This window comes from Choloepus didactylus, chromosome 13, assembly GCF_015220235.1.
Source record: "Choloepus didactylus isolate mChoDid1 chromosome 13, mChoDid1.pri, whole genome shotgun sequence".
In the NCBI taxonomy this organism is placed as follows: domain Eukaryota; kingdom Metazoa; phylum Chordata; class Mammalia; order Pilosa; family Megalonychidae; genus Choloepus; species Choloepus didactylus.
This window is the reverse complement of record NC_051319.1, coordinates 52907590-52932197: the sequence shown is the minus strand read 5'-3', so window position 1 is coordinate 52932197 and position 24608 is coordinate 52907590. Positions and strand designations below refer to the sequence as shown.

The following is a 24608-nucleotide window of genomic DNA, read 5'->3' as shown; positions in this document are numbered from 1 at the left end:
ACAATCAGCTGTTCACAGTATGATCATATAGTTATGCGTTCATCACCACAATCTATTTCTGAACATTTTCCTTACATCAGAAAGAATCAGAATAAGAATAAAAAATAAAAGTGAAAAGAGAATACCCAAACCATCCCCCCATCCCACCCCATTTGTCATTTAGTTTTTACTCCCATTTTTCTACTGATTTTTTTCAATTTTTAACTTTGTTTATCAAAAATTAAAAACAAACAGGCAAAACAACAACCAAAAAAACCCACAACATTTCAAACAAAGCAATGGATTAAGGAAAACAAATAACCTAAAATAACTACTTTGCTTCCAATATGTTCCTACCATACCCCAAGAAAATTAATAAACCATGTCCAAACAGAGGAGTAAGAAAAACAAATAATCTAAAATAACTACATTGCTTCCAACATGTTCCTACCATACCCCAAGAAAAATTAACAACCCCTAAGAAAACAAAGGAATAAGAGAAAAAAAAACCTAAAATAACTCTATTGCTTCCAACATGATCTTACTATATCCAAGAAAGTTTACAAACCATAATCATTCCTGAGCATTCCCATAACCTTGAGATTACCCTCCATAGTTTATCTGTTCTTACTAGATTATCATTCCCCCTCCACTAATTGGTATCTTTAGGTCCCCTACATTCTACAGTATACAACATTGTACATTTTTCACAGAATTCACATTAGTGGTAACATACAATATCTCTCTTTTTGTGCCTGAAGCCAAGAGGTTTTTGATGACTGTCTTAATCTCTTTACTTGTAATTGCTCTGCTGAAGTCTTCTATTTTTTAGAGTCAGTGTAGGTTGTGCATGTGTTTCCAGGAATTTGTCCATTTCATCTAAGTTGCCTAATTTGTTGGTATACAGTTGTTCATAGTATCCTCTTATGATCTTTTTTTATTTCTGTGAGGTCAGTAGTAATATCCTCCTTTCATTTCTGATTTTATTTATTTACGTCTTCTCTCTTTTTCTTTGTCAGTCTAGCTAAGGGTTTGTCAATTTTATTGATCTTCTCAAAGAATGAAATTTTGGTTTTGTTAATTCTCTCTATTGCTTTTTTAAAAATTTATTCTCAATTTCATTTTTTTCTTCTGTAATCTTTGTTATTTTTTTCCTTCAGCAAACTACTCCCAAAGCAAGCAGTTCTTTTTCTAGTTCCTCCAGGTGTGAAGTTAGGTCTTTGATTTTAGCTCTTCTTTTTTTAATGTAAGCTTTTAGGGCTATACATTTCCCTCTCATTACCGTCTTTGTTGCATCCCATGAGTTTTGATCAGTTGTGTTCTAGTTTTCATTTGCCTCAAGATATTTACTGATTTTCTTGCAATTTCTTTTTTGACCCAGTGATTGTGTATTAACTTCCATGTGTTTGTGAATTTTACAGTTCTCTACCTGTTATTGATTTCCGGTTTCATTCCATTTTGTTCATATTTCAATATTTTTAAATTTATTGTGACTTGTTCTGCAATCCAACTTGTGGTCTCTCCAGGAGAATGATCCATACACACTTGAGAAGAAGGTATATCCTGCTGTTGTGGGATGCAGTCTTCTGTCTGTGTCTGTTATGTCTAATTCATTTATCATATTAATCAAGATCTCTGTTTCCTCATTGGTTCTCTTTCTAGATGTTCTATCTAGTGATAAAAGTGATGTATTGATGTCTCCAACTATTATTGGTACATATTTTGTCCTTCAGTTTTTCCACTGTTTGCCTTGTGTATTTTGGGGCTACATGGTTGGGTGTATAAATGTTTATGATTATTATTTCTTCTTGGTGGATTGCCCTTTTATTAAAATATAGTGTCCTTCTTTGTCTCTTATAACAGTTTTGCATTTAAAGTCTATTCTCTCCTATATTAGTATAGTACTCCAGCTCTTTTTTGGTTGCTGCTTGCATGGAATATCTTTTTCTAACCTTTCACTTTCTACCTAATAATGACTTTGGGTCTAAGGTGAGTCCTTGTAAACAGCATATAGTTGTATCATTTTTTTTTAATCTATTCTGCTAATCTGTGTCTTTTGACTGGGGAGTTTAATCCATCAACATTAAATGTTATTACTGTAAAGGCAGTACTTTAGTCATGTTGTCATTTGTTTTTTATATGTCGTATCTTTTTCTCTCTCTTTTTACTCTTTTAGTTACCCTTACTGACGATAATCTTCATTTCTTCACACTACTCCAAGTCTCTCTCTCCTGTCTTTTCCTTTCATCCTACAGAACTCACTTTAGTATTTTTTGTAGGGCAGATCTCTTGGTGATGAACTCTCTCAGTTTCTGTTTATCTGTGAACGTTTTAAACTCTCACTTTTCAAGGACAGTTTTGCCAGATAAAGAATTTGGGGCTGGCAGTTTTTCTCTTTCAGTACCTTAAATATATCATACCACTGCCGTCTCACCTCCATGGTTTCTTATGAGAAATTGGAACTTAATCTTATTGCAGATCCCTTATATGTTGATGAATCACTTTTCTCTTGCTGCTTTCAGGATTCTCTCTTCTTTGGCATTTGACATTCTGATTAGCCTGTGTCTCATTGTAGGTCTATTAAGATGTATTCTGTTTGGAATATTTTACACTTGTTTGGTATATATGTATTTATGTCTTTCATAAGAGTTGGGAAACTCTCTATTTCCTCAAATATTATTTCTGCCCCTTTTCCCTTTTCTTCTCCTTTGGTGTGTTTGTGCACTTTGTGTTGTCATTCACATCCTTAAGACCCTGCTCAATTTTTTCCATTCTTTTCTTTGTCTGTAAGATTTCAATTGTCCTGTCTTTTAGTTCACTGATTCTTTCTTCTGCCCGTTCACATCTGCTGTGATATGCCTCTAATGTGTTTTTAATGTCTTCTATTTTGCCTTTCGTATTCATAAGTTCTGTTATTTTTCTTTGCATGTTTTAAGTTTCTTCTTTATGTTCACCCAGTGTCTTCTTAATATCCTTTATTTCTTTAGCCATATTTTTCTTTCATCTCCTTAAATTGATTTAGATTTTTTTGAACATCTTTGATTAATTGTTCCAAATTCTGTGTCTCCTCTGAAGTTTTAATTTGTTCCCTTAACTGGGCCGTATCTTCCTGTTTCTTAGTATGGGTTGTAATTTTTTGCTGAGTCTAAGAATCTGATTATCTTAATGAGTTTATTCCAAAGGTCAGTTTCTCTCTCTGCCTAGATTTTTATTGTTCATTGGCTTTGTGTTAAGGATCTTCTTTCGCAGTTGGTTCAACTTATTCTAGAATTTTAGAGTAGCCCATGTTTAACTTATCATATTTTTTCAGTTCCTCTTCACCTGATTTTTGCTCTGGATATGCAGTGCAATTTTTCTGATTGCGTTTTTTATGCAATTTTTTCACCCCCAGGAGAAAGCTTCCTTTCCTTTGCTTCTTCTCTGGGAATCTTGATCTGTTCTGGTTTTGTTTTGCCTGTATAGTTTTTACACTCCTTTCATTGTCTCTAACTGCTTTTGGCTGGAGGGCAAATTCTGGGAGAAGGGTCTCCCCAGAAAGGATTTTCCCAACTCAGTATTACCTAGCCAAAACAAGACCAGGGACCCACAAAGGGGCCATTGACCAGCTTCAAGTGTCCTGGGGAGGGAATCAGGATGGACACCAAAAGCCTCTTTGACAGTTCCCTGAAGCTGGACTTTCCTGACCTGCCCAGCAGATGGTATCCTTCTGCAAACTATTCCCCACAGCTCTGAGAGGGCCTGGGTCTTTAAATCTCCACTGCCTCGGCCCCTGTTGGGGGCAGGTTGAAACAACAGCTCAGGACTGGGACCCGGTGATCCATATTCGCAAATCAAAAGCTGTGATCAGTGCTCACCCGTGCCCTCCCATTTTCCTTGGGGAAGAGGATTTTTATATCCCTTTCTGTCAGCAGAAGCTAGCCAGGTACTAGATCCTGAAGCAGCGTGCCATGAGAGTGGGGGTGGGTACCACAGCAGCTGTACAGAGAGGGCTATTCACAGTGCTTTATAGTAGTTATCAGCCACTTCCTCCTCTCACCTGTATGCTGTACAGCATTCTTCTGGTCTCCAGAGTCCCCAGAACAGTTGTTTCAGATAGTTCTTGCCTTTTTACTAGCTGTTTTGGAGGAAAGAACTGAGTCCTGGAGCTCCTACTCCTGCTGCTTTCCCAGAAGTCTGAACAAGGGTCTGTCTGATCTCTAGTGGCTAAGGCATCTCCTCAGCCCCCAGGAGTCCAGGGAGTGGTTTGGCCTTAGGTCCTGAGATGCTGTGATAGGCTCAGTACAGTAGCATCCAGAAGCCTTGGACAAACTAACTGGCCTGGCATATTCAGGGTCTAGAGAAATGATTGTCACACTAGTTGGGTACATGGTTGTACCTCATAGACTCTCTTGTCCCTTTCTTCTGGACCTGAGCCAGAAATTTATTAGAGAAGCTGAAAAATCATTCATAAGGATTAATAAGGGAGTAGTTTACATAAGCTAAGATATAGCCACACTGAAACAATACTGAATCACTTGAGAAAACAGGCAAGCTCATAGCTTTGAATTTTATCTCAGAGGACCAGCATCCTTCTCCAGCTGCCTAGAAGATTCTCCCATCTCTTGTAGCCACAGGGTTAATATAGCCAATAATCAGACACTACAGGGTTTTGAATTCCAGGGTAAATTGAACACATAGCCATTTTAGATCTCTTAGGTTAAGATTAAACAGAAAAAAAAAAGAAACTGAGAATTTGAATGGGGACATTGGGTAGATAAGTTGAATCTAAATTGCTAGATGCAAACCCCACTGAGCTACCCTTCCAGCAGAAGCAGTCCCCTGTCCTAGTCTGATAGAGCTAGTCCTACCTTGTCTGGACACTCATTAACCATCTCATTCAACCTTGATGAAATCCTCTTGAAAGGGCATGTCAGGCATCTCCATTCCTCTTTATCAGTCCCTAGGCCTGAAAGTAGTTATATTCCAGCATGCCCAGGGGGATAAGTAGAAAGTTCAACATGGGGAGATACAGCTACAACACCAAAAGATTTGGAAGATTGTGTTCATTTATATTCACAGAAACTTGGGGGAATATATGGAGAATTAAGGTCTAAGGAAGGAATGCAGTATTGGATTGACGATGAATTTATTGCTGTGACTGTATCTACCAGAGATTCTGGATGTCAGCTTCAGCAATTTGACTGACTGAAACCTAGACACAACAGAGGACTACTGGAACTTCCCTGGCATAATGTAGAAGGAATTCAGAGGCCAAGGGAGTCAGGAATGTTCACTAGGAGATGATGCATTAAACTGGGACCTTAATACCACTTAACTGCTGTTGTCCACTTGGTCTTGGTTTATTGTATCAGATCGGGGCCAGAATAGTAATCAAAATGGCTTGACCTGTAGGGACCTTTGGTAGGGGCTAATTGATCGTGGAGTCTCTCAGACTGATACAAATGCGCAGCCTATTGAAGTTTTACTTTATAAACAAAAAAAGCTCTGGTCTGGTGAACACAGACTTGACTTACCACCACAAGGGAGTTTCGTGGCCTCTTTTGCAGTCTCCTTAAGGCCCAATTTGCAGAGCCAGACCCAGAGCCCCTCGAATTAAAGAGATGTGTACAACCCTGCCTCAAATAGGTACAGTAAGTCTTCTTTCTAGTCCTTCCAAAGAGAACTGCAGCCACTTATGAGGATGACTTGCAGTGGGGAAAAGAGATATCCATATTCTGGGGTGATTACTGGACACTAGCTCTTAGCTGATTATAGTCCCTGGAGACCCAACACATCACTGTGGTCTACCATTCAGAATGGGGACTTAGGAATGTTGGGTGACAATTGGCACTTTGGCCTGACTCCATCCCATAGTGAACTTAGTTATGGCCCCATCTGGGATGAAATGTTTCCAGTTTAGGAAGTTGCCCTGGAGATGTGAAGAATGCTCCCAAATAGCAGCAGTGTAATACTGCTTTTCTTTTAGTTAGAGATCCAGAGATCAAGAGACAGAAGTAAAAGTGACTCCTCTCACTCTTACACTTGAAAATTCACTTAAAAATAAATTGTTGCACAGGGGTTATGCTAATCTTCTCTGTATCTGTTAAATCATACTTTGCAAGATATTACCTTTTTGTATACATTATATTTCACAAGGAAATGACTGAAACTGTAGAACTATAACCTATAATATTCTTAGAAATTTGCTCTGCTTTTTAACTAATTGTTAAATTGCATTCGGAAAGTTATCACTTCTATGTATATATGTCATATTCTAAAATGAAAAATATGATAAAAGAATAAATTGTTGCTTCCCATCCTTGTAACTATGTCCTCTTCTAGTTTAGAGGTCTTTGTTCCAAAGGGAACTATGTGTCCACCAGGGAATGCAACAGTAGTTCCATTGACTGCCACTTGACCACTTGGATCTCCTCAGGCCACAAAACTAACAAATAAAGGAGATTACTGTACAGGCTTGAGTGATTAAGCCTGACAATCAAGGGGAAATTGAGTTGTTACCACAACGTGGGGCAAGGAGTACTATGTTTGGAGTCCACGGGATTCTTTTTTTTTTTTTTTTTTTCCAAAGTTACAGGAACAGTTGTGAAAACAATACAAACCCCATACACAGCATACCCTGATCCCCCTCCCCCGATACCCCAATCCACCAACTTTAACATGCTGTCGCACCGCCATTTCTTTCTTTCCCTCCCTATCATCCATCATCTATTGCTCTGTCTTCTGAAATATGAGAGCAAGCTGCACAATTCCTTGAACAAACACTATAATTCACATATACCATTCCCATAAACAAGAACATTCTTTTATGCAATCACGGGATTCTTTTAAGATCCCTACTAGAAGTTGCCTGGTGGAAAAGTTGGTAGTTTAGAGTAATTCAATACAGGTCAAGTCATCCACTAAAAGCCCTACGGTAAAAAAAAATTTGGAATACTTCACCAGATAAACAACTCTTATAGCTGAGGTGCTGGCCAAAGATAAAGGAAATCTAGATTTCATCATGGAAAAAAAATATATTGACTAGAACCTCGTGACCAGTTGCAGAAATGATGACTGTGCTATAATTATATATATATATATATATATATATATATATATATATATAATATATACACACACACGTGTGTGTGTATATATGTGTATATATATATATGCACATACACACACAGTTTCTTTTTTGTCCCTCTTATTTTCCCCTGTAATTTTATTTAAGGTGAGTTGGTGTTGGTGAACCTTATAATTTGACATTTAGGTTAGGACCTAGAACATAGGTGAAGATCACCTAGGGATGAATACAATAACTAATGGGACATTGAGTCTCCCACTTCAGGGAGAAGATGAGCCCCTTTACATTTAAATGAGGGATAGTTACTTAAGCTTGGTGTCATTGTTATTGCAATTTGGCAATCTAATATGAGTAAGAGGGGGTGTATAGTTGCTGAGTAGCCAAAGAACATGGACTGTGATGGATATTGTCTGTCACTTGGTACAGTTCCTACCCCTGGTTCTTCTCTCCCCATCATCAAAGGGGCTGGACCCTGGGACTGTTTTCTGAATACCCTGAACAGCTGGGTTCTAAATGCAGTTTAGGCTCCACCAATGATATGCACTTCAAGGATTTGGAAGGCAGAAAGGAGGTGGGGCTAGTCTCCCTCAGTCCGTGGCAGTGGCAGGCTTTGGTGGCCATGAGGTCCTGCATTGATGGTCAGACCCTGCCCGGTGAAGCCCCTGGGCCCAGGTGTGCAGCCAGCAGCTCTGAGGAGCCCACAGCTGTGAGGACACATCTGACAGCTCGTGGGGCTTCCACGTACCCTTTTCCATTCCTTCCAAAAGTTTGGCAAGCACAGGACTACCAAATTAAATTCCTTAAACTTGAAACATCCATTGTTTTCCTAACTGAACTCTACCTTATTTCATCTTCCAGGAATAAACACTGAATATTTTCTACACATGGCCTTCTAAAAATTTTATGAATATTTTAAAGAAATTGGATCATACAGCACATACTCTTTTGTAATATGTGCTTTTTCACTTAACTCTATGTTATGAGTGACTTTTTAATGCTCATTTGACTTGGGGAGATTACATGGAGTGGGGAAAATGTAAAAGTAGTACATCAGTAGCTTGCTTTGGAACTGAAAAAAATGTCTATGGAAATTAAATATGAAATCTTTTGTTTCCCAAGGCGATTTTCTTTTCCCATAAGCCATGCTCACAATATCAAACTTTCTCTGTCCAATGTTTTCTGCTTCATTTCCTGTTTGCTCTTCACTTCTGTTTGCTCTTTAGCCTACTGCCAGCTGGCTCTAACCCTAACAGTTTGCCAAAGCTCTTGCTTGAAAATCACCAATGCTTTCTTAGCTGAAAAATCCAGTGAACTTTTCTTGTTCCTGGTCCCTTTCTATGGCCTTTAACCCTAAATTCTCCTTCCATCCTGATTTGCTCTTCTTGATCCTCTAGGACCCTGCAGGTCCTGGATCTTCTCTTCTTTCCCATCCTCAGCCTCTGCCCTGATCCTTGGGACCTCTCCCAAAGCCTTTCTCCTTGAATGGCAATAGCCCTAAAGCACGACCCCTCCTAGCTGTGAGATGTCAGGTTCAGCACTTAATCCTTTCATGCCCCAGCCTCCTCATCTGCAAAACAGCCCTCATTTGGGGGCTGAGATAATATCCACAGTCTCCTTCAACTGTAATATCATATGAGCACTGAGAGTTCAGACCTGCACCTGTGAGCCTGATGATCCTTCTGATCTTTAGGTCCACATTTCAACCTGTGAGGTGCATCTGTCCATCGTGATGTTGCTGCATCTCAAATGCAGAGTAACCAAAACCTCTTTATCTCCCAGCAAAACATGTTATTCTGATTAATTTATGGCCTAAAAAGTAGAATATAATGATTTTAAAGTAAAAACTGGAAAGGTAACATGTGTTTCTCCCCCGTTTTCCTCGGTGGTGTGTATTAAACCCTTATTCACTATGTGAAAGTTCTTGAATTTGAATCTTAGACCTTGTTAAAAATGGTGCAAAGTTGATAACAAGGATGGATTGTTTTATATATATATATGTATATATGAATATGAGAGCATTTCAAAATCCCATTTTTTCAGTTATTGTACAAAAAGACTCATAGATGAACCTGATGTTTCTCTGCACTATATGGAAAATTAAGAAGAAGTAGAACTGAAGGAATCAGGATCCTACTCATCACTTCTTTCCTGCTATAGATCCTTGGAGAGAACTGAAAAGCATACTTTTCCTCCCTGTATCTAAAAATTTTGTTCATTAAAAGAATGACAGCCATTTTAGGGCAAGCCTGCCTTTAATTGTAAGATTGACAGGGTGTAGTTCAACAAAAAACACCAGTTCAGATAGGTTGGGTTGGCTGGCCACAGTTGACCAATGCCAGACAGACAGATGTCCACCCTGGGTCTTCTTCACAAATCACTCCAATCCAGTGACAAGGCATGAACATGCACCCCCTAATAAAGTAAATATGGCCATAGGCTAATGATACGATATTTTGTCAAATACTGCTGACTTTGTAGTATTTCAGCTTGAAAATCTGGAAAGCACTGTGAGAATTATGCATTAATTGACTTTTCCCTTTTCGGAATAGATCATTTCATCCATAGACAATAAAGAGAAGGAATCTTTAAAAATAAACAACAAACATCTTTCCCTAGGTCACAGTATTAGATTGTTGTTTCATTGGTACTAAACCTAGAAAGGAATTAGACTCTGCTACCAACTAGTCATGCCCCTGGGAGCCTCAGCTCTCTTTATAAAATAAAGGTGTCCATCCTGGCTTACATGGTCTCTCAATCCTTACCAAGATGAGCAATCTACAAATTTTTTGCCATTGCTCGTCATTACATAGGCATATATACAATCTAATATCTGTCTCCATAGGAGCAGTTTTTTTGTTTGCTTTGTTTTTGTTTTAAAGCCAGGAGCAAGCATTAATCATAGCAACTCTAAATAGAGGAACAGAGAAACACTTCACATAAGCTTCTAAATCAATGCAATAATGTATATTTGTACTACTCTGAGATGATCCTTTATGTTCCAAGGGATAATACCTGAGAACTTTGTATTTCCCTAAATATTAAACTACCATATAGCATCCAGATTTATCAGTTTATCAAAGCTTCTGTTTTTCTGGTTCAAAATAATCTCTTGGGCCTGTTTACTTTATCCTTCTCTTCATCTCCTGTGTTAGCAGTTGGTGTTCTTTTTGGAGGCATTTTCCTGCCAAAGACATAAGTTATCACTAGACAAGAGTTACTACATACGCAAAATAAGGAAGCAAATAGTAAAGTCACTTTGAGCTGCTGGTGCCGTGTGGTTGGCCAGACACCATCACCACCAGGGTGATAGCTGACTCACTTCTGTGCAGAGCAGGCCATGAAGGCACACCTCAAATTCTTGCCTTTGCACCAAAAGGAATGGAGTTCTGACACATGCTACAACATAGATGAACCTTGAAGAAGTCATATTCAGTTAAATATGCCAGACACAAAAAGACAAATATTGGATGGTCTCACTTGTAAGGAATAATTAGCCTATGCAAATTCATAGAGTCAGAAATTAGAATTTGTGTTACCAGGAGCAGAGGCAGGATAGGTGGTGGACCAGTTAATGCTTAATTGGTACAGAGTTTCTGTTTGGGGTGATGAAAAGGTTTGGGAATGGATGGTGGTAGTGATACCACAACATTGTGGATGCAGTTAACATCACTGAATTGTGTACTTGAAAGTGGTTAAAATGGGAAGTTTTATGTTGTACATATGTTACCACAACAAACATTTTGAAAAAATTTATGCCTTTGTCAAACTACCATGGACCAGTAGAGTATTTTTTATTTCTTGTTTCATTGCTTCTGATGGGCCAATCCTCCTGAAAGATCAAGTCCCCAAGCATCAGTCTACATATGCTGTCATCCCAAATTGGATGTTGATTTACAAAGTGCCCTGGAAGAATTAGCTTTTGTCATTTCCCATTCCCAGGTACCAACCTCCTTTCCAGAATGATGCCTACGGGAGACCATATGGTTATGCAATGCCATGATTTTTGCCAAAGTTAGTGGAGAAACAATAGGTTCACGCAAACTTTATAATATTTTTATATTGCAAGCAAACCACACATAGCTGTAGTTAATCCAGTGCTTAAATTGCTCCTGTTATGAAATTAAGACTAGGGTTTCACAATGTATTCCTTTAAACCATGTGAAAGCCATTTGGTATTCAGCACTAACTGGAAAAACCAGGGGCGGCAAAGGTGACAGTGCATTGCAGCCCGACATTCCATGGCCGTGAGGAGTCTGGGTCTCTGTTTCTACCTGTCCTCCCAGGTATTCCTCCAAGGCAGAGAGAAGGTTGGTGAACTGTGCAAAGCTCCTGCAAGGCTGGATGGAGCAGGAAGGAGAATCCAGTGAGGGAGGGCAGGATGCTCTATCTCTCCAAGATGGACATGCCTCCAAGTCTGCACGCTCTGCCCAAGTCATGTTCATTCAGAGCCACGAGGTGCCAGTCACTAGAGTAGCATTTCCCTGGGCCCAGTGGGAAGCCCATAGTAAGGGTCTCGGGTCCAACTGCTCCTCTTTCCATAGGTACATGATTCTGTTATGAGCTGGAGTAGTCTCGCCAAGTTGCTGTAGTTATAGTAATGAGGGCTCTGAAACTCAGGCAGTATTTTCTATGCAAACAAATGAGCATATTTATTGTTTTCTTGCATGTACAGTTGGAGACTTGCTTCAGGAATGGTCCCTTGATGGACAGCTGTGAGCTCAAGGCCACTGGGGGGCAGCAGGCTGTGCAAAGAGGCCTGCCAGAGCTGGGCCTTAAGTCCATCTGTTTTGCAGTCACAGCCTCGTTCTATTTACCCCAGGTCAGGGCAGCATCTCTAGGCCTCTGGCTCTTCACTGGTCACAATGTAGGACACTGATCCTCCAGTGTAGGGATCCTTCCCTCTTCTGGAACCCCTGGAGCCATCCCTGACCCCTTCCTCGCCTTCTCTAACTTCCACTTAGCCACCAGGTACCATGGATTCTGCCTCCGAAAGAACTTTGAATCTGCCTCTTCCTCCCTATTCACCATCACTTCTGTAGGTTAGGCCTTTGTCATTTCTCGCCTGGAATCCTGAAATCACCTGTTTTGGGGGTTTCAGAAGTCCGTTCTCCACAGCCACAACTCTTACTGTGTTTTTCAGATGGGAAATCCTCAGTGGCTCCAGATACCTTCAGCATCCATCCTAAGTCTTTCCGCTTTGCAGGAAGGGCCCCTGCCGTGAGGTCCCCAAGGTCTCTCCAGCCTCATGTTTCCATCCTGTACCCCAGTTTGGTTTCAGCCATTTTGAACCACTTACACTCACCCAGCTCCACCTGTTCACAACTCTGAGCCTTTGCATGTGCCCTTCCACCCTCATAACCTATCCAAAATCTGCTTGCTGAGTCTCACCTTGAGTATTGCTTCCTCCAGGATGTCTTCCTGGTCACCACCCACCAGCAGCCCCAGATGCTCCTTCTGTGTATACACCCACAGCTTCCTTCTTAGGTTAGAGTTGGTCATGAACATGTTTGTCTCCCAGATGGTGGACTCCATCTAGCCATGGCTTTCCTATTTCCTTGTTTTGGTGTTCAAATATTTTGCATGGGATCACTTGTTTGAATTTCATGACATCGCAATCCTTTTGTTGAAGATGACATGTTAGTTTCCTAGGACTATCACAGATTACCACAAACTGGGTATAGCTTAAAACAAGAGAAATTTATTCTCTCTCAGTTCTGGGGGCTAGGTATCCAAAATCAAGGTGTCAGCAGGTCCCCGTTCCTTCCGAACACCCTAGTGGAAGAATCTCTTCCTAGCTTCTGGTGGTTTGTCGGCAATCCTTGCCATTCCTTGGCTCACAGCTTCAATTTCTGTTTCTGTTGTCACATGGCCTTCTTCCCTGTGTGTCTCTTCTGTGTCTGTGACCAAATGTCCCCCTCCTTTCTCTTTTGAGGCACCAGACATTGGTTTTAGGACCCACCCTAATCCAGTATGACCTTAGTTTAACTTGATTAAATCTGCAAAGTCCCTATTTCCAAATAAGGTCATATTCACAGGAACCAGAGGGTAGGACTTGAATATATCTTTTTTGGAGGACAATTCAACCCACAATTCATGACAGTACTAGTAAGGCACAGTTCTTCTTCAGGCTGTGTGCTGACTGTGTGTTTCCTCTCCCACCCCTTCCTATTCATTCCTTTGTAGAGTCATCCCAGTAATCCCTAGAAATAACAGTACAAAGCAAGAGACTTGGCAGGCACTATCTGTTTTGGAACCTGCCAAGCCAGGAGGGTTTCAGGTGGCTACTAAAGGTTTTGTAAATGCCGTTTACACCAGAGAAACAGCAGCAGCATTTATCACTAGCTTTCCTGACTGTAAAACTATCTCAGCCAGGCTGCAGCTGATTACATTGGCCTTGCAACAAAGGTAATTTATTCATCATCCACAAAATCTCCCATTAAGTAAAATTAGAATTTTAAGTGCTGATTGAAAGGAGAGCTGATATATCACTGCACAATTACCCTCTCGACCAAAATGGCAGCTCTAAAGAGTACTTTTTAATTGTTTTTTTTCCCCATAAAGCTAATTATTGTTGACTTTTCCAAATGTCTACTAAATAGCTTATTCACAGATTATTAACCTATATTTTTATGCCTTCACCACTCCCATTCTAATTCATATTTTTCATGGCCAAGGGCGTTATGTATGTTTAAAATCTTCCCAGATTTTTGAATGGCTTTTATTAAAAATACCTTAGAAAGCAGCGGTTCACCTTAATCCCTCTCCTGGGAAGCTACTGATTACTTGAGGACTCTGGAGTGTTCCTTACATTTCTCTGATTTATGGATGTATTTCCTTAACTTAGAATGGCAATTACTTCTTCTCAAACCCCAGTGATCACCACTCACCATGTTGGTCTACCCAAAACCCAAGCAAGACTGTGGACATTCTGCCCCCATGGTTGTTCACAGCTTAAAACAAATGCCAGGCTGAGAGGGTTTCTTCTCTTCCGAGGTTTCTTCACAGATTCCCTCCCCTGGGACTGAGCAGACACCAGTAGTCTTCAAACCCCACAGTTAAATCCCCTGACAACTTTGTCTTCCTTCTTTCTTGCAAAATAAATGCTTCAAAGGGGATTAATTTTGTTTTCTTCCCCACTGTCCAGTGTGTGTGTATGTATGGTGATGATGTAGGGTGTGGGGAATGTGATGCTTTGAAATACTTGTGTTCCAGTTTGCTAATGCTGCCAGAATGCAAAATACCATTTCGGCTTTTATAAAGGGGGGTTTACCTGGTTACACAGTTACAGTTTTAAGGCCATAAAGTGTCCAAGGTAAGACATCAACAACAGGGTACTTTCACTGTAGAAAGGCCATTGGCATCCGAAAAACCTCTGTTAGCTGGGAAGGCACGTGGCTGGCATCTGCTTGCTCCCAGGTTGTGTTTGAAAATGGCATTCTCCAGAATATTGCTCTTGGGATGTTCTGTCTTCTCTTAGCTGCAGCTCTTCTTCAAAATGTCACTTTCAGTTGCTCTGAGGTCCTTCTGTCTGTGAACTCCTTTATCCAGTGATCCAATTAACACCCACCCTGAATGGGCAGGGTAACACCTCCATGGAAATTATCCAATCAAACATTTCACTCACAGTTGACTGAGTCACATCTCCATGGAAACACTCTATCAAAGAATTCCAGTCTAATCAACACTAACACATCTGCCCCCACAAGATTGAATCAGAAAACATGGCATTTTGGGGGACATAATACATCCAAACTGGCAGAACATGCTACAATTCTAAGTTTTCTTGACTTGCTGAAAGTCCAATTCAGACACCATAGTTTTGAGGGATCCGTGAAGGACAGAGAAGGGGTGGATGTGCTTGTGAAAATGAAACATGGCTGCATTTAAATGTTGGCTTCCTGTTAACAAATGCAAGATGAAGGAAATAGACCACTGAGTGGTATTTTCTCCGTTTGCACTTTTCCCCTCCTTCCTCTTTCCTTACCCCTTAATCCCACCCATTTCCTTTAGGGAAAGAAAGTGTGGCATTTGTTAGAATTGCTGATCCATGTACATCTCAAAGGATCTGCCAAGGTCTGCCTGGATGAGGTTCTGCTTTTCTAGTAGCTCCAGACCCAATATCTCTGCATGTCTTCTTCCAAGAAGAAAGTCTGCCAGTGGGACTCTCCCGGGTGACGGGGCGTGCCATTCCTGTTCGCTAGATTCTTGCTTTTTTTTTTTTTTGCTTACTGGAGCCTCAGTGCTAATAGTCTTAGGATTTTTCGTTTGTTCACTTGTTTTCAACCCCAGAATTTGAGGGGTAAAGAACTTTGATTTCTTCAGGAAAAGTAGGCTGATGAATCTTGTGCAGTCCACAGCTATGTATGAAGACACAGAAGCATCCTTCCGCTGTCACACGCCAACCATTGATGTCACCATCTTTTTGGCCTGAAAGGAATCCTGGTCCACGTGGCCTGGGGTGGGGGAATCTGTCTTCTCTTGGATATGTCCTCCTTGTCCTCAAAAGACATATTCCCTAGAAGGATGTGAGTGGTGGCTGACTCACCTTTTTTTTTTTTTAGGGAAGAAGATGAGTATTCAGAGCTGCGATCGGAGCTCAGCCAGAGCCAACATGAGGTCAATGAGGACTCTCGAAGCATAGACCAAGACCAGACCTCTGCCTCCATCCCCGAAAACCAGTCCACCATGGTCACTGCTGACATGGGTGAGTCTGCTTCCAGGACCACTGTGCCAGAGTTTTACCTCTGGATGTAATAGGAATTTTAGAAATGTGAGGCAGCCTGAATTAAAATTAGTAATTCAAGGAGTCTGGTGAGTGGATGAACACACATCTCTTTCAGTCCCTTAGAAATTTTGTTGGTTTGTTGGTCAAAATGGAACTGGAGGGCTGAATTAGCTTTCTGCCCTGATATGTTTGTGATTCAACATAGTTGAAAATTCTGGTTGCAGGGAACGAGTTCAGAAGGCTATTGCAGTGCTCCATATTATAGTAAAATCTGAACTAGGGTGGTGGGAATGGAAAGGATGGAATGGGCAGTGATGCATAGCAGTGCAAGAACCTATAGATTTGATGAACTGTTGGGTAAGACAGAGGAAACCCAAATGACTCCAACATGTTGATCCTGAGTGACTAAGAAAATGATCCTACTCCTTAATAAGGAGATTTGGTTGAGAAATAAGTTGGGAAATAAACATGTCTGTAGTTGTAAAGAAATGTCCATGTGGAAATATCTAGGATAGTGTGTTTAAACTGCAGGTCATGACCCATGAGTGAGTCTTGAAGTTATATGAAAAATAAAATATTTTTAAATGGATTTGAATAAGAAAAAAATAAAATAGTATTGTTTCATCAAACTCATTTATTGCATGTGTGTATATACAAGGTCGGCAAATAAAATATTGTTCTAACTATGGGTTGCAGTCAAAATGTTGCAAACCCACTGGTCTGGTTGGAAATGCCTACCCAGATGTTTGGACAGAGATTGGGGTTTGGGATATGGCTTTGAAGTGTTCTGAATTAAGAGATCCCTATGGTTGAAAGGGCATGGAGTCAAAAGAGGGTGGGGCACCATATCTTGGGCAATGCTTCTGTATAGGAGAGATGGAAGAAGTAAGTGTAGGGGAGATGAAGAGATGGAAGAAGAACCAGGAGAAGGAAGAGTAAATATAGTGCAGTTTTAATAGAACCTAAAGTTTAGTTCAGGAAACAAACTCTAGTAAAATATTACACATATATGTCTTAATTATAAACCTATATAAGTGCTATAAAATTAGTGAGCATAGTACCAGGATAATGTATCAAAAGAGATTAGTCCAGTCTGGTGTTCCCGGAAGGCTTCTTCAAGGAAGTGCCATTTGACCTGATAGCCGGAGGGTGAGTCAGAATTAAGCAGGTAAAGGAGGGGAGGGTTTCCAGTGAGGTGGGGGATGCATGGCAAATTGGAGGAGGTAGGAGAAGGCCATTGTGGCTGGAGGGCAGAGAGGGGTGAGATGGAGACTGGAGAGCTAGGCAGGGCCAGATCACGCAGGGTCTTGCTAACCATGTTAGAGAGTTTGACCTTTATCCAAAGACCACAAGAAGCTACTGAAAGATTTTACATAGTGGAGAAACGGGATGAGAATCTTTGGTTTGCATTTCGAATCAACCCTTTGTAGTGTGGAGAATGGATCAGTGGGTTAAGGGTAAATGGGGAAGCCAACTAGAAAACCATTGCAAAAGTCTAGGTGCATAAAATTGTTACTAGGATTAGAGTAGTGACAGTTCAGCTGTAGAAAAGCAGAAGGATATAGAAAAGGTATAAAATTGTTAAGATTTGCTGAAGGACTGGAAACAGATGGTAAGGGAGAAGGTGGGGGGTGGTCCCATAAGTGTGTGGTTTGCAAAACAGATGGACCATGGGGCCCATCACCAAAATGGGAGCATGACAAAAGGACAAGGTTGTTTTGCTCTAGTTTTTTATTTTGTTTTGTTTTGCTTTCCTGGTATTTGGGAGTGGGGGATCAGTGGGTGAGAGATCATGGGTCTTATTTAGGTCATATTTGGGCATGGGTTTTGCGATATCTGAGTGAAGATGTTTAACAGGTAGTCAGATATACACAGATGAAGCCAAGAGAGGAGGCTGGGCTAAAGAAAAACCATTGGGAGACGTCAGGATGTTTGTAGATGGTAACTGAAGCCATGGATGTTGATGAATAGAGACTGAGAAGTGGAAGGAGCTGGAGGCTGAAGGCTTGGGAATCACTAGCTGTTAAGGAGACTCAGCAGGGTCTCTTGGCAGGGATGCGCCTTTCCTAATTTCACTATCAGTTAAATGTACCTCCTCAGTAAGCCAGTTTATGCAAGTCCCTGTGTTGGCTCTGTCATTGTCCTATTTTGTTTCCTTCTTATATCACATTGAAGTTTAAAAGTGTGTACTTGTATTTATTTGCTCGACTTATTTTCCCACCAAACTCTACCAGACAAGAAGCATGTTTGTTTTATCTGCAAGTTTATCTCCAGAGGCCACCACGGGGCTCTGTGTCCACATACTACGTGTTCAAAGATACGTATTGAAATGAATCCATCAACCAACCAGTCAGCCAAAGATGGAGGAAGGAAATAAGGAGAGTGATGTCCTGGAAGCCAGTTGGCAAAGAAGGCTACAATAAGAAAGAAGTGGTCAGCAGCAGGGTTGGCTGCTGAGGCTAAACAAGATAGATTTAGCTGCATCAAGGTCACTGGGAGCTGTACATTGAGGCTGTTTTATGCCAGACAGAAATGCTTTGAGGAGTGGAGATGCCTCTCCAAGCCCTGGGCCTTGGCTTCAACCTGAAACTGCCTCTCAAACCAACCTGAACCCGGTCCCTGGGCTTTTTGTTACTGCGCACATAACTGCCTCCAGCACCCCAGCCTTGGGCCCAAGTCCTACATTTTAAGTTCATATCAGCATCGTAGGTCTCTGACCCTAGCAGCCCCAAGATTCTAAACCCTGCCTTAAGCAGTCGGAAGGTTCAAGCAGTTACCAAGTTTCCAGACTTCACAAAGGGTTGCCCTGAGCTGAACACTCTATTCATTTCTCTCAGATTGTATTTTATGAAGTTAATAAGATTCATAAGCAACAAAGTTTCATAATCAAATAAGTTTGGGAAACGCAGGGATACACTTAGATGGGTATATACCCAGTCTGTATCCACACACATACTGTGGACTCTTGGAGCTCCTCTTGGAGACCTGAGACCATCTACAAACACTACAAGGAGCCCATTTAGGACTCAGCACAGAGTGCAGCAATGTGCTCGCTAATCAAAACTGGACGTCTGCCTCTTATTCCTCTGCCAAACTGCTTCAATAGGAGAAAAAGCTTCCATATGTAAACACCGTTATAGGAAATCATTAAAAAGCAGCAGTTTCATTATGGTTGCTATATTTGCAAACCTGCATTAGGAGCCCAGAGGTTTTCTGGACCTGGATTCTATATGCAGAGTTTGCCGCAGTATATTTGCTGATCTCCATTTAAAAATAACAGGAATAAGTCCAGCCTGTTCACTTTATTAAAAAGCAAACTTACCCATGCGAGCCAGGCTGCCCCTTCAGTTAGCTGGCTCCTAGGCACCATCCTCAGGTGCTGGAGGAGCAAACCCACAACATAGAACGTGATTTGACTTCCCTCAATGGTCGTAGAAAGGAGAAGGGGCCCTGGCTTCTGTCACATTGCATCTTAAAATTAATTGGATTACCTCTCCTTCAAACCTGATCACACAATCATTTAAAAACAAAGGTCATTAAAGGGACAAAGCCAAGTTAGGAATCAGTCATGCCTTGGGATTTTTATTTCCTCAATTTGGCAGAGTTCCAGTTAAAAGAGAGACTGGATACAATAGCTAACATGCTGTGCTCACTCACTCTGTGTTGGACATTTACATGCTTCTTCACATTTAAACTTCAACCTTGAAGGAGGTCCCCATTTCCTCATCTGTAAAATCAGGATAACATTCAGAGAGGTTAAGTAATTTTTCTAAGATCACACAGCTATGAAGTTGTTTTGTTCTGCATGTCAATGTTTCTGCAGATGGCTTTGCTTTTACACTCCTCTGCTTAAACAGTAAAACATGCCTGTCATTGGTGTGCTGGGCTTATTGCAGTCCTTTGAGGTCTCTAGTGCTGATAGGGGAATTTAGGGAGCAGCTGTGTGATCACAAACACCTGGCTTAATAGCAGCATGTTTGTAGTTAAACAAGATTTTGCAGATCTCCCTATTAGAAACAACACTCTCAGACCAAATTATTCTGGGTGTTGCAATAGAGCAGAGCACAGATGTGTGCACCACAGGCTTGTGGCATCATGCATGTTAGAGCATGTTTGGTGTTCTCTCCAGCAGGCTATTTTCCCAGCTCTGTTAATACAACAGCAGAGCTTGTCTGGAGCAATCATTTGTAAAACAAGATCCTGGATCAGATGGACCTTTGCACAGCAGTGGGGGATCTCTTCTAGTTTGGGGTAAGAAATTCTTATTTTTCTGGAATTTAGCAATGCTAAATTCTTATACCCTTCAGGGTTGAAAGAAAGCATAAGATAACTTGAGTTACTGGTGTGATCGTTTCTCGGTATGAGTATTTTTTGGAGGACAACCAAGGAAGAATTTGCACACGAAACCTGGCTTTTTGGCACAGCTGTGACAATGAAATATGTTTAACGTTAAAGCCAGATTTTTCTGGCTGAAAGGCTGATGAGGCTTAATGGCTTCAGGAAAATCGTTTAGAAGTGTCAAGCAGCCTTTCAGTGTGGGGAAAGGGGATTTGGGGCAGGGAAGGGCAGCACTGCCTCTCCCCAAAACAATTTCTGCTGATGTGGAGAGAAGTGTTTGCAAAAGGCAAGATGATCTATGTGGAGAATACTTGCTTTTTGTTAGGAATGAGGTAGCTAAGTAGTCAATTTTTCTCCAGCGAAGACTTTTTTAAGAGAGTTAGATTATTTGTAACCTGATTCTGAAACTTTGAGAAGCAGTCCACAGATTGGAAAAGTTGGAAGGACTGAAGATAATACCTGACTAGTCCATGTAACAAGCCAAGCCCTTTGTTGCCATTTTTCTTCTACTTACATTAATTGGGCAACTGAATTTCTCCCAAGAAGTTCGTGTTGATCATCCCTGAGAACCAATCCCAGGGCAAGGCTTTGAAGTTTTGAACATCGATTCACTGGACACTCTCTGAGGCAACTGTGTGCTTTCTCCCAGTGTTCTGAGCCTGGTCAAACAAGACCTGTCTGCAGATGCTGGCGGGCACAGATGACTGGGGAGTCCACCTAGAATCACTCCAGAACTTTCCTTAGAGTAACAAGGGTTGAGAGCACAAAAGACTACTGTTCCACTTCAGTACGAGTACTTTGGACTATTTCCCTCTAATCCTACTGTTCTAAAATGTTTCCACCCCTAAAAGTGACTTGAGGTATAAGACATAAATGGGAAGGTGTGGATCTTCAACATTTATTCAAAATGCACACCCTCAATTGTTGGGATTCATGAACCAGTTTTCTAATGTAAGCAGTCTTTATTTTCCAAAAATCCATGATTCCTAAGGTTGGTTTGTTTATTTGGTTATTTGAAACTCATGACATATTTTCCCTAAACCCAGCATTATAAAGATGTGAGACCAGCCTCTGAAAGCCTATTTAATCTCCCATGTAAATAAAGTGTGGGTTCTTACTAGTGTTGTTCAGACCCCAACCATCACTATGAACATTGTTTCTGTGAGGAACATTCTGTGGACCACATTTGGATGCTGAAGCACATCTTCCTCCTCTTCTGCAGCTGAGAAACTCTCCTACGCCTGCCCCAGGGAGAGCCCCAGAGCGGGGACTAGCCTGATGGTGGGCCTGCTGTGGGCAACACTGATTTCTCTCTGGTTTCTCTCCGGGGCTAGAGACAACCCTCTTGAAAGGGGGCTCTTGAGCTGAGGCGGGCTGGATGGAGCTCAGGGAGCTGGGAAGAGGGTGGTCCGGGGTAAGCTCTGAGAGCTGCCAGGAGGAGGAGGAGGGTGGAGTGGGGGACCATGGAGGCACAGTGCGAGGTCTGGGTTCCATCCCCTACACATGCCCCTGTTTCCTTGGGATAGCTTCTTAGAGGTAAAAAATGGTTTTTAATGCTTTTCTTGCATACTGCCAATTGCCCCACCCACACCCACCCCCACCCCCATATACCAAAAATTGTGCTAGTTCACACTCCTCCTGGTTTCCTCACATCCTCTGCAACACTAAGTATTATCTTATTTTAAAGCTGTACCAGTTGGGATGACTAGGAACCAATAGAGACAATAAACTAATTATATGTGAATCTGAACTTCTATCAATTATGTATTATTAGAGCCAGAGCTTTGATATTACAGGACCTGGCAGCAGGGGGAGGGGAAGCCTGTGGCAGCTCAAAGGGATCATCCTAGAAAGGTAACAAGGGCAGTTCAGAGCCCCTGGAGGACAGCTTTGTGGCAGTTTGTTTTAGGTTACCTTTCTTACATCTTCACCGTATTTAAGACCAAGTTTGCTGCTTTAGGGAAACTGTGTCAAAAATCCAAAGTGACAACAGGAAAAATGAAAACAAATCTAAGCCTGATAAGAATTTTCTGAAATAGAAGTCCTGAAAATGCAGCCTTGTTTTCTTTCAGAAGAGAACCTCGCAGAGACCTTCCCTCCTTGTGGAGTCCAGGTGTGGCAGGGCTGGGGGCTCCCTGGTCTTGTCACTTCCCCCTGCTGAGTCTGTGTTCTTGGTGATGATCCAGATGTGGCCAACACGTTCTTAGGAGAGCTTTCCTGTTCTGGTAGCTGTGCTGAGAAATCAAACATCTCAATGCTTCCTGAATTCAGTCTAGACTGCTCATATCCATACTGTGTCAGACCTTCTTGTCTAGAATGTTATGGTATTTCATTTTCCCTAAACTTTTTATTTTGAGAAAACATCACGCTGACAGTAAAGGTCAAATGAACCCCCCTGAACCCTTTGCATGGATTCACCAGTTGTTAACATTTTGCCTCATTTGGTTTTGCTCCCTTCCCTCTGTCTTTCATGTGTATGTATACTTTTCTTTTTTTCTGAGCCACTTGAAAGTAAGTTGCAGACATCGTGATGTTTCATCTCTAAATACGTCAGATAAAACTCATAAGAACAGGGATCTTCTATATGACCACCTCATCTCTATCACACCCTAGAAATTTAACACTGATCCAATAATATTAATAGTACACTCCATACTCAAATTTCCCCAATTGTCCCACTAATGCCTTTTGTTGCTTTTGTTTTATCCAGGATGTATTCAAAGCACACACATTATATTTAGTTATCTTATTTCTTTACACTCCTTTAGTCTAAAACAGACACATACACGCACACACACACACCTTTTTTGTCTTTAATGACTGACATTTTTGAGGAGGCCAGGCTAATAGTCTCAGAAAGTACCTCACTCCAAATGGTCTGATTGGTTTCTCATTATTAGATTAAGGTTCACAATTTTGTAAACATATACATGAGTGACAGTGTGCCCCCACTACTCTGTCACATCAGGAGGTTCATGATGTCAGTTTGCCTCTTATTGGTGATGTTGAGATGTTCTTAAACGATAGCAGAGTTCTCATAGATCCTCTTAGGTAGACACAGGCCATGGGGTTCGTTACACAGGGGACAGCCATGGGGTCCGTTACACAGGGGACAGCCTCTGTGTTCACCCTCTTGTTTCCTCTCTTCCCCTTCAGCCTTCTCCTTGGCACTCAGACTTACAGGTCGACTGTTCTGTTGTTTTCTGTGTTGTTTTGTTCTGTCTTTATTTGTGGCTTGATGGGGTTAGAGAGGGCCTTGGTCCAAGCAGAGGGGAGAGGCCTGCTAAAAAGAAAGCCACAGCCCCCCTGGTTTCAGCCTTAGAGCTGCAACAAGATCTGAACGTTCATATTTCTGGGCTGTAACACCATGCCTCTTAGCAGCAAGTCTGTTTGTGCTAAAAGGATTTCTACCTCTTTCCTCCATTCTGAATTACTTTACAAGGCATGGCATGCGCCTGGCCAGAAGAGAGAGATGCAGGTTGAGGGGCCATGTGTCAGCCTTTGGAAGGTGGTGGGGGCAATGGTTACAGCCTGCCCTGCTACAGCCCGCACAGGCAGGGCTTCTGGGAGGTTCATAGCAGGCTCACAGTCCTTTCTGCTCTTAGACTGCAACCAGCAGCACTCTTACCATCGCATGGTGGCAAAAATCAGTGTGGTTAATACTTCTAATTTCAGTGGAAACTTTCCATCTTGGGGTCTTAATTGAAAGCTCTCTGTCTTTTGTTTGTTTGCTTGTTTTTGTTTTTTTCCAGAGTGTAATATACCATGTGATATGTCTTAAATTTGACAATACTTGATTGAATGGGCTAACAAAAGCTTGATACTTTTAAGAGCTGGCTTATTAAGGCTTTTATTTCTTTTGCACTTTCAGCTCATCCAGGTTTTATTGAGCATTTTTGTGAAGCATTGTGAGACTCTGGGAATACGTTGATGAATGAACAAAGTTTCTGCTCCCCTGGACAGGGTTTAATAGGGTTGACATGTCAGTTAAAAAGTAATTATGGGGAAAGTGATGCCTCAAAGAAAGAAGTAAATAAGAGGCTATGGAAAATCAGGGAAGGCTTCCTGGATGAGATTTCCAAGCTGAACTTTAAAAAGAGCCATTAAGAAGAGAAGGAATGAGGAATTTCTGAACTAGGCAAACAGCTATTAACTGTGAAGCAAATGCTGAGCCCCAGGAGTATGTACTTTTTGAAGCTGGAATCAAATTTTGGAGCAGATTCATTCTAGCGAAGGTTGGACTTGCTTAAAATCAGATGGACCAGGGAAATGGTTCTAACATGGAGCCATTTTTCTAAATTTTTATTTGCATTAGGGTTTTTACAGAAGGAAAAAAAGAAATAAAACAGGCAATCTGATATAGTGTATGATGTGCAACTCTGGGGGAAGAAGAAGAAAACCAGCTTTGCCCGCTAGTGTGTGTTTGACCAAGCAGGAATGCTGGCTAGGCTTCTTAATTTTCATATCCAAAAATGTCCTATTACCTTCTTTCCAAATTTG

General features: G+C 41.3%; 1 protein-coding gene across 4 annotated transcripts in view; it reads left to right on the top strand.

Annotated features, from left to right (window-relative positions):
• MCC (MCC regulator of WNT signaling pathway) overlaps positions 1-24608 on the top strand; it is a 621876-nt gene that overhangs the window by 492231 nt on the left and 105037 nt on the right. For all 4 annotated transcript variants that reach the window (XM_037800700.1, XM_037800699.1, XM_037800701.1 and 1 more), the window contains one exon: positions 15607-15749. In XM_037800700.1, coding sequence (XP_037656628.1) covers positions 15607-15749 — 143 coding nt within the window. The remainder of the gene's footprint in view (positions 1-15606; positions 15750-24608) is intronic.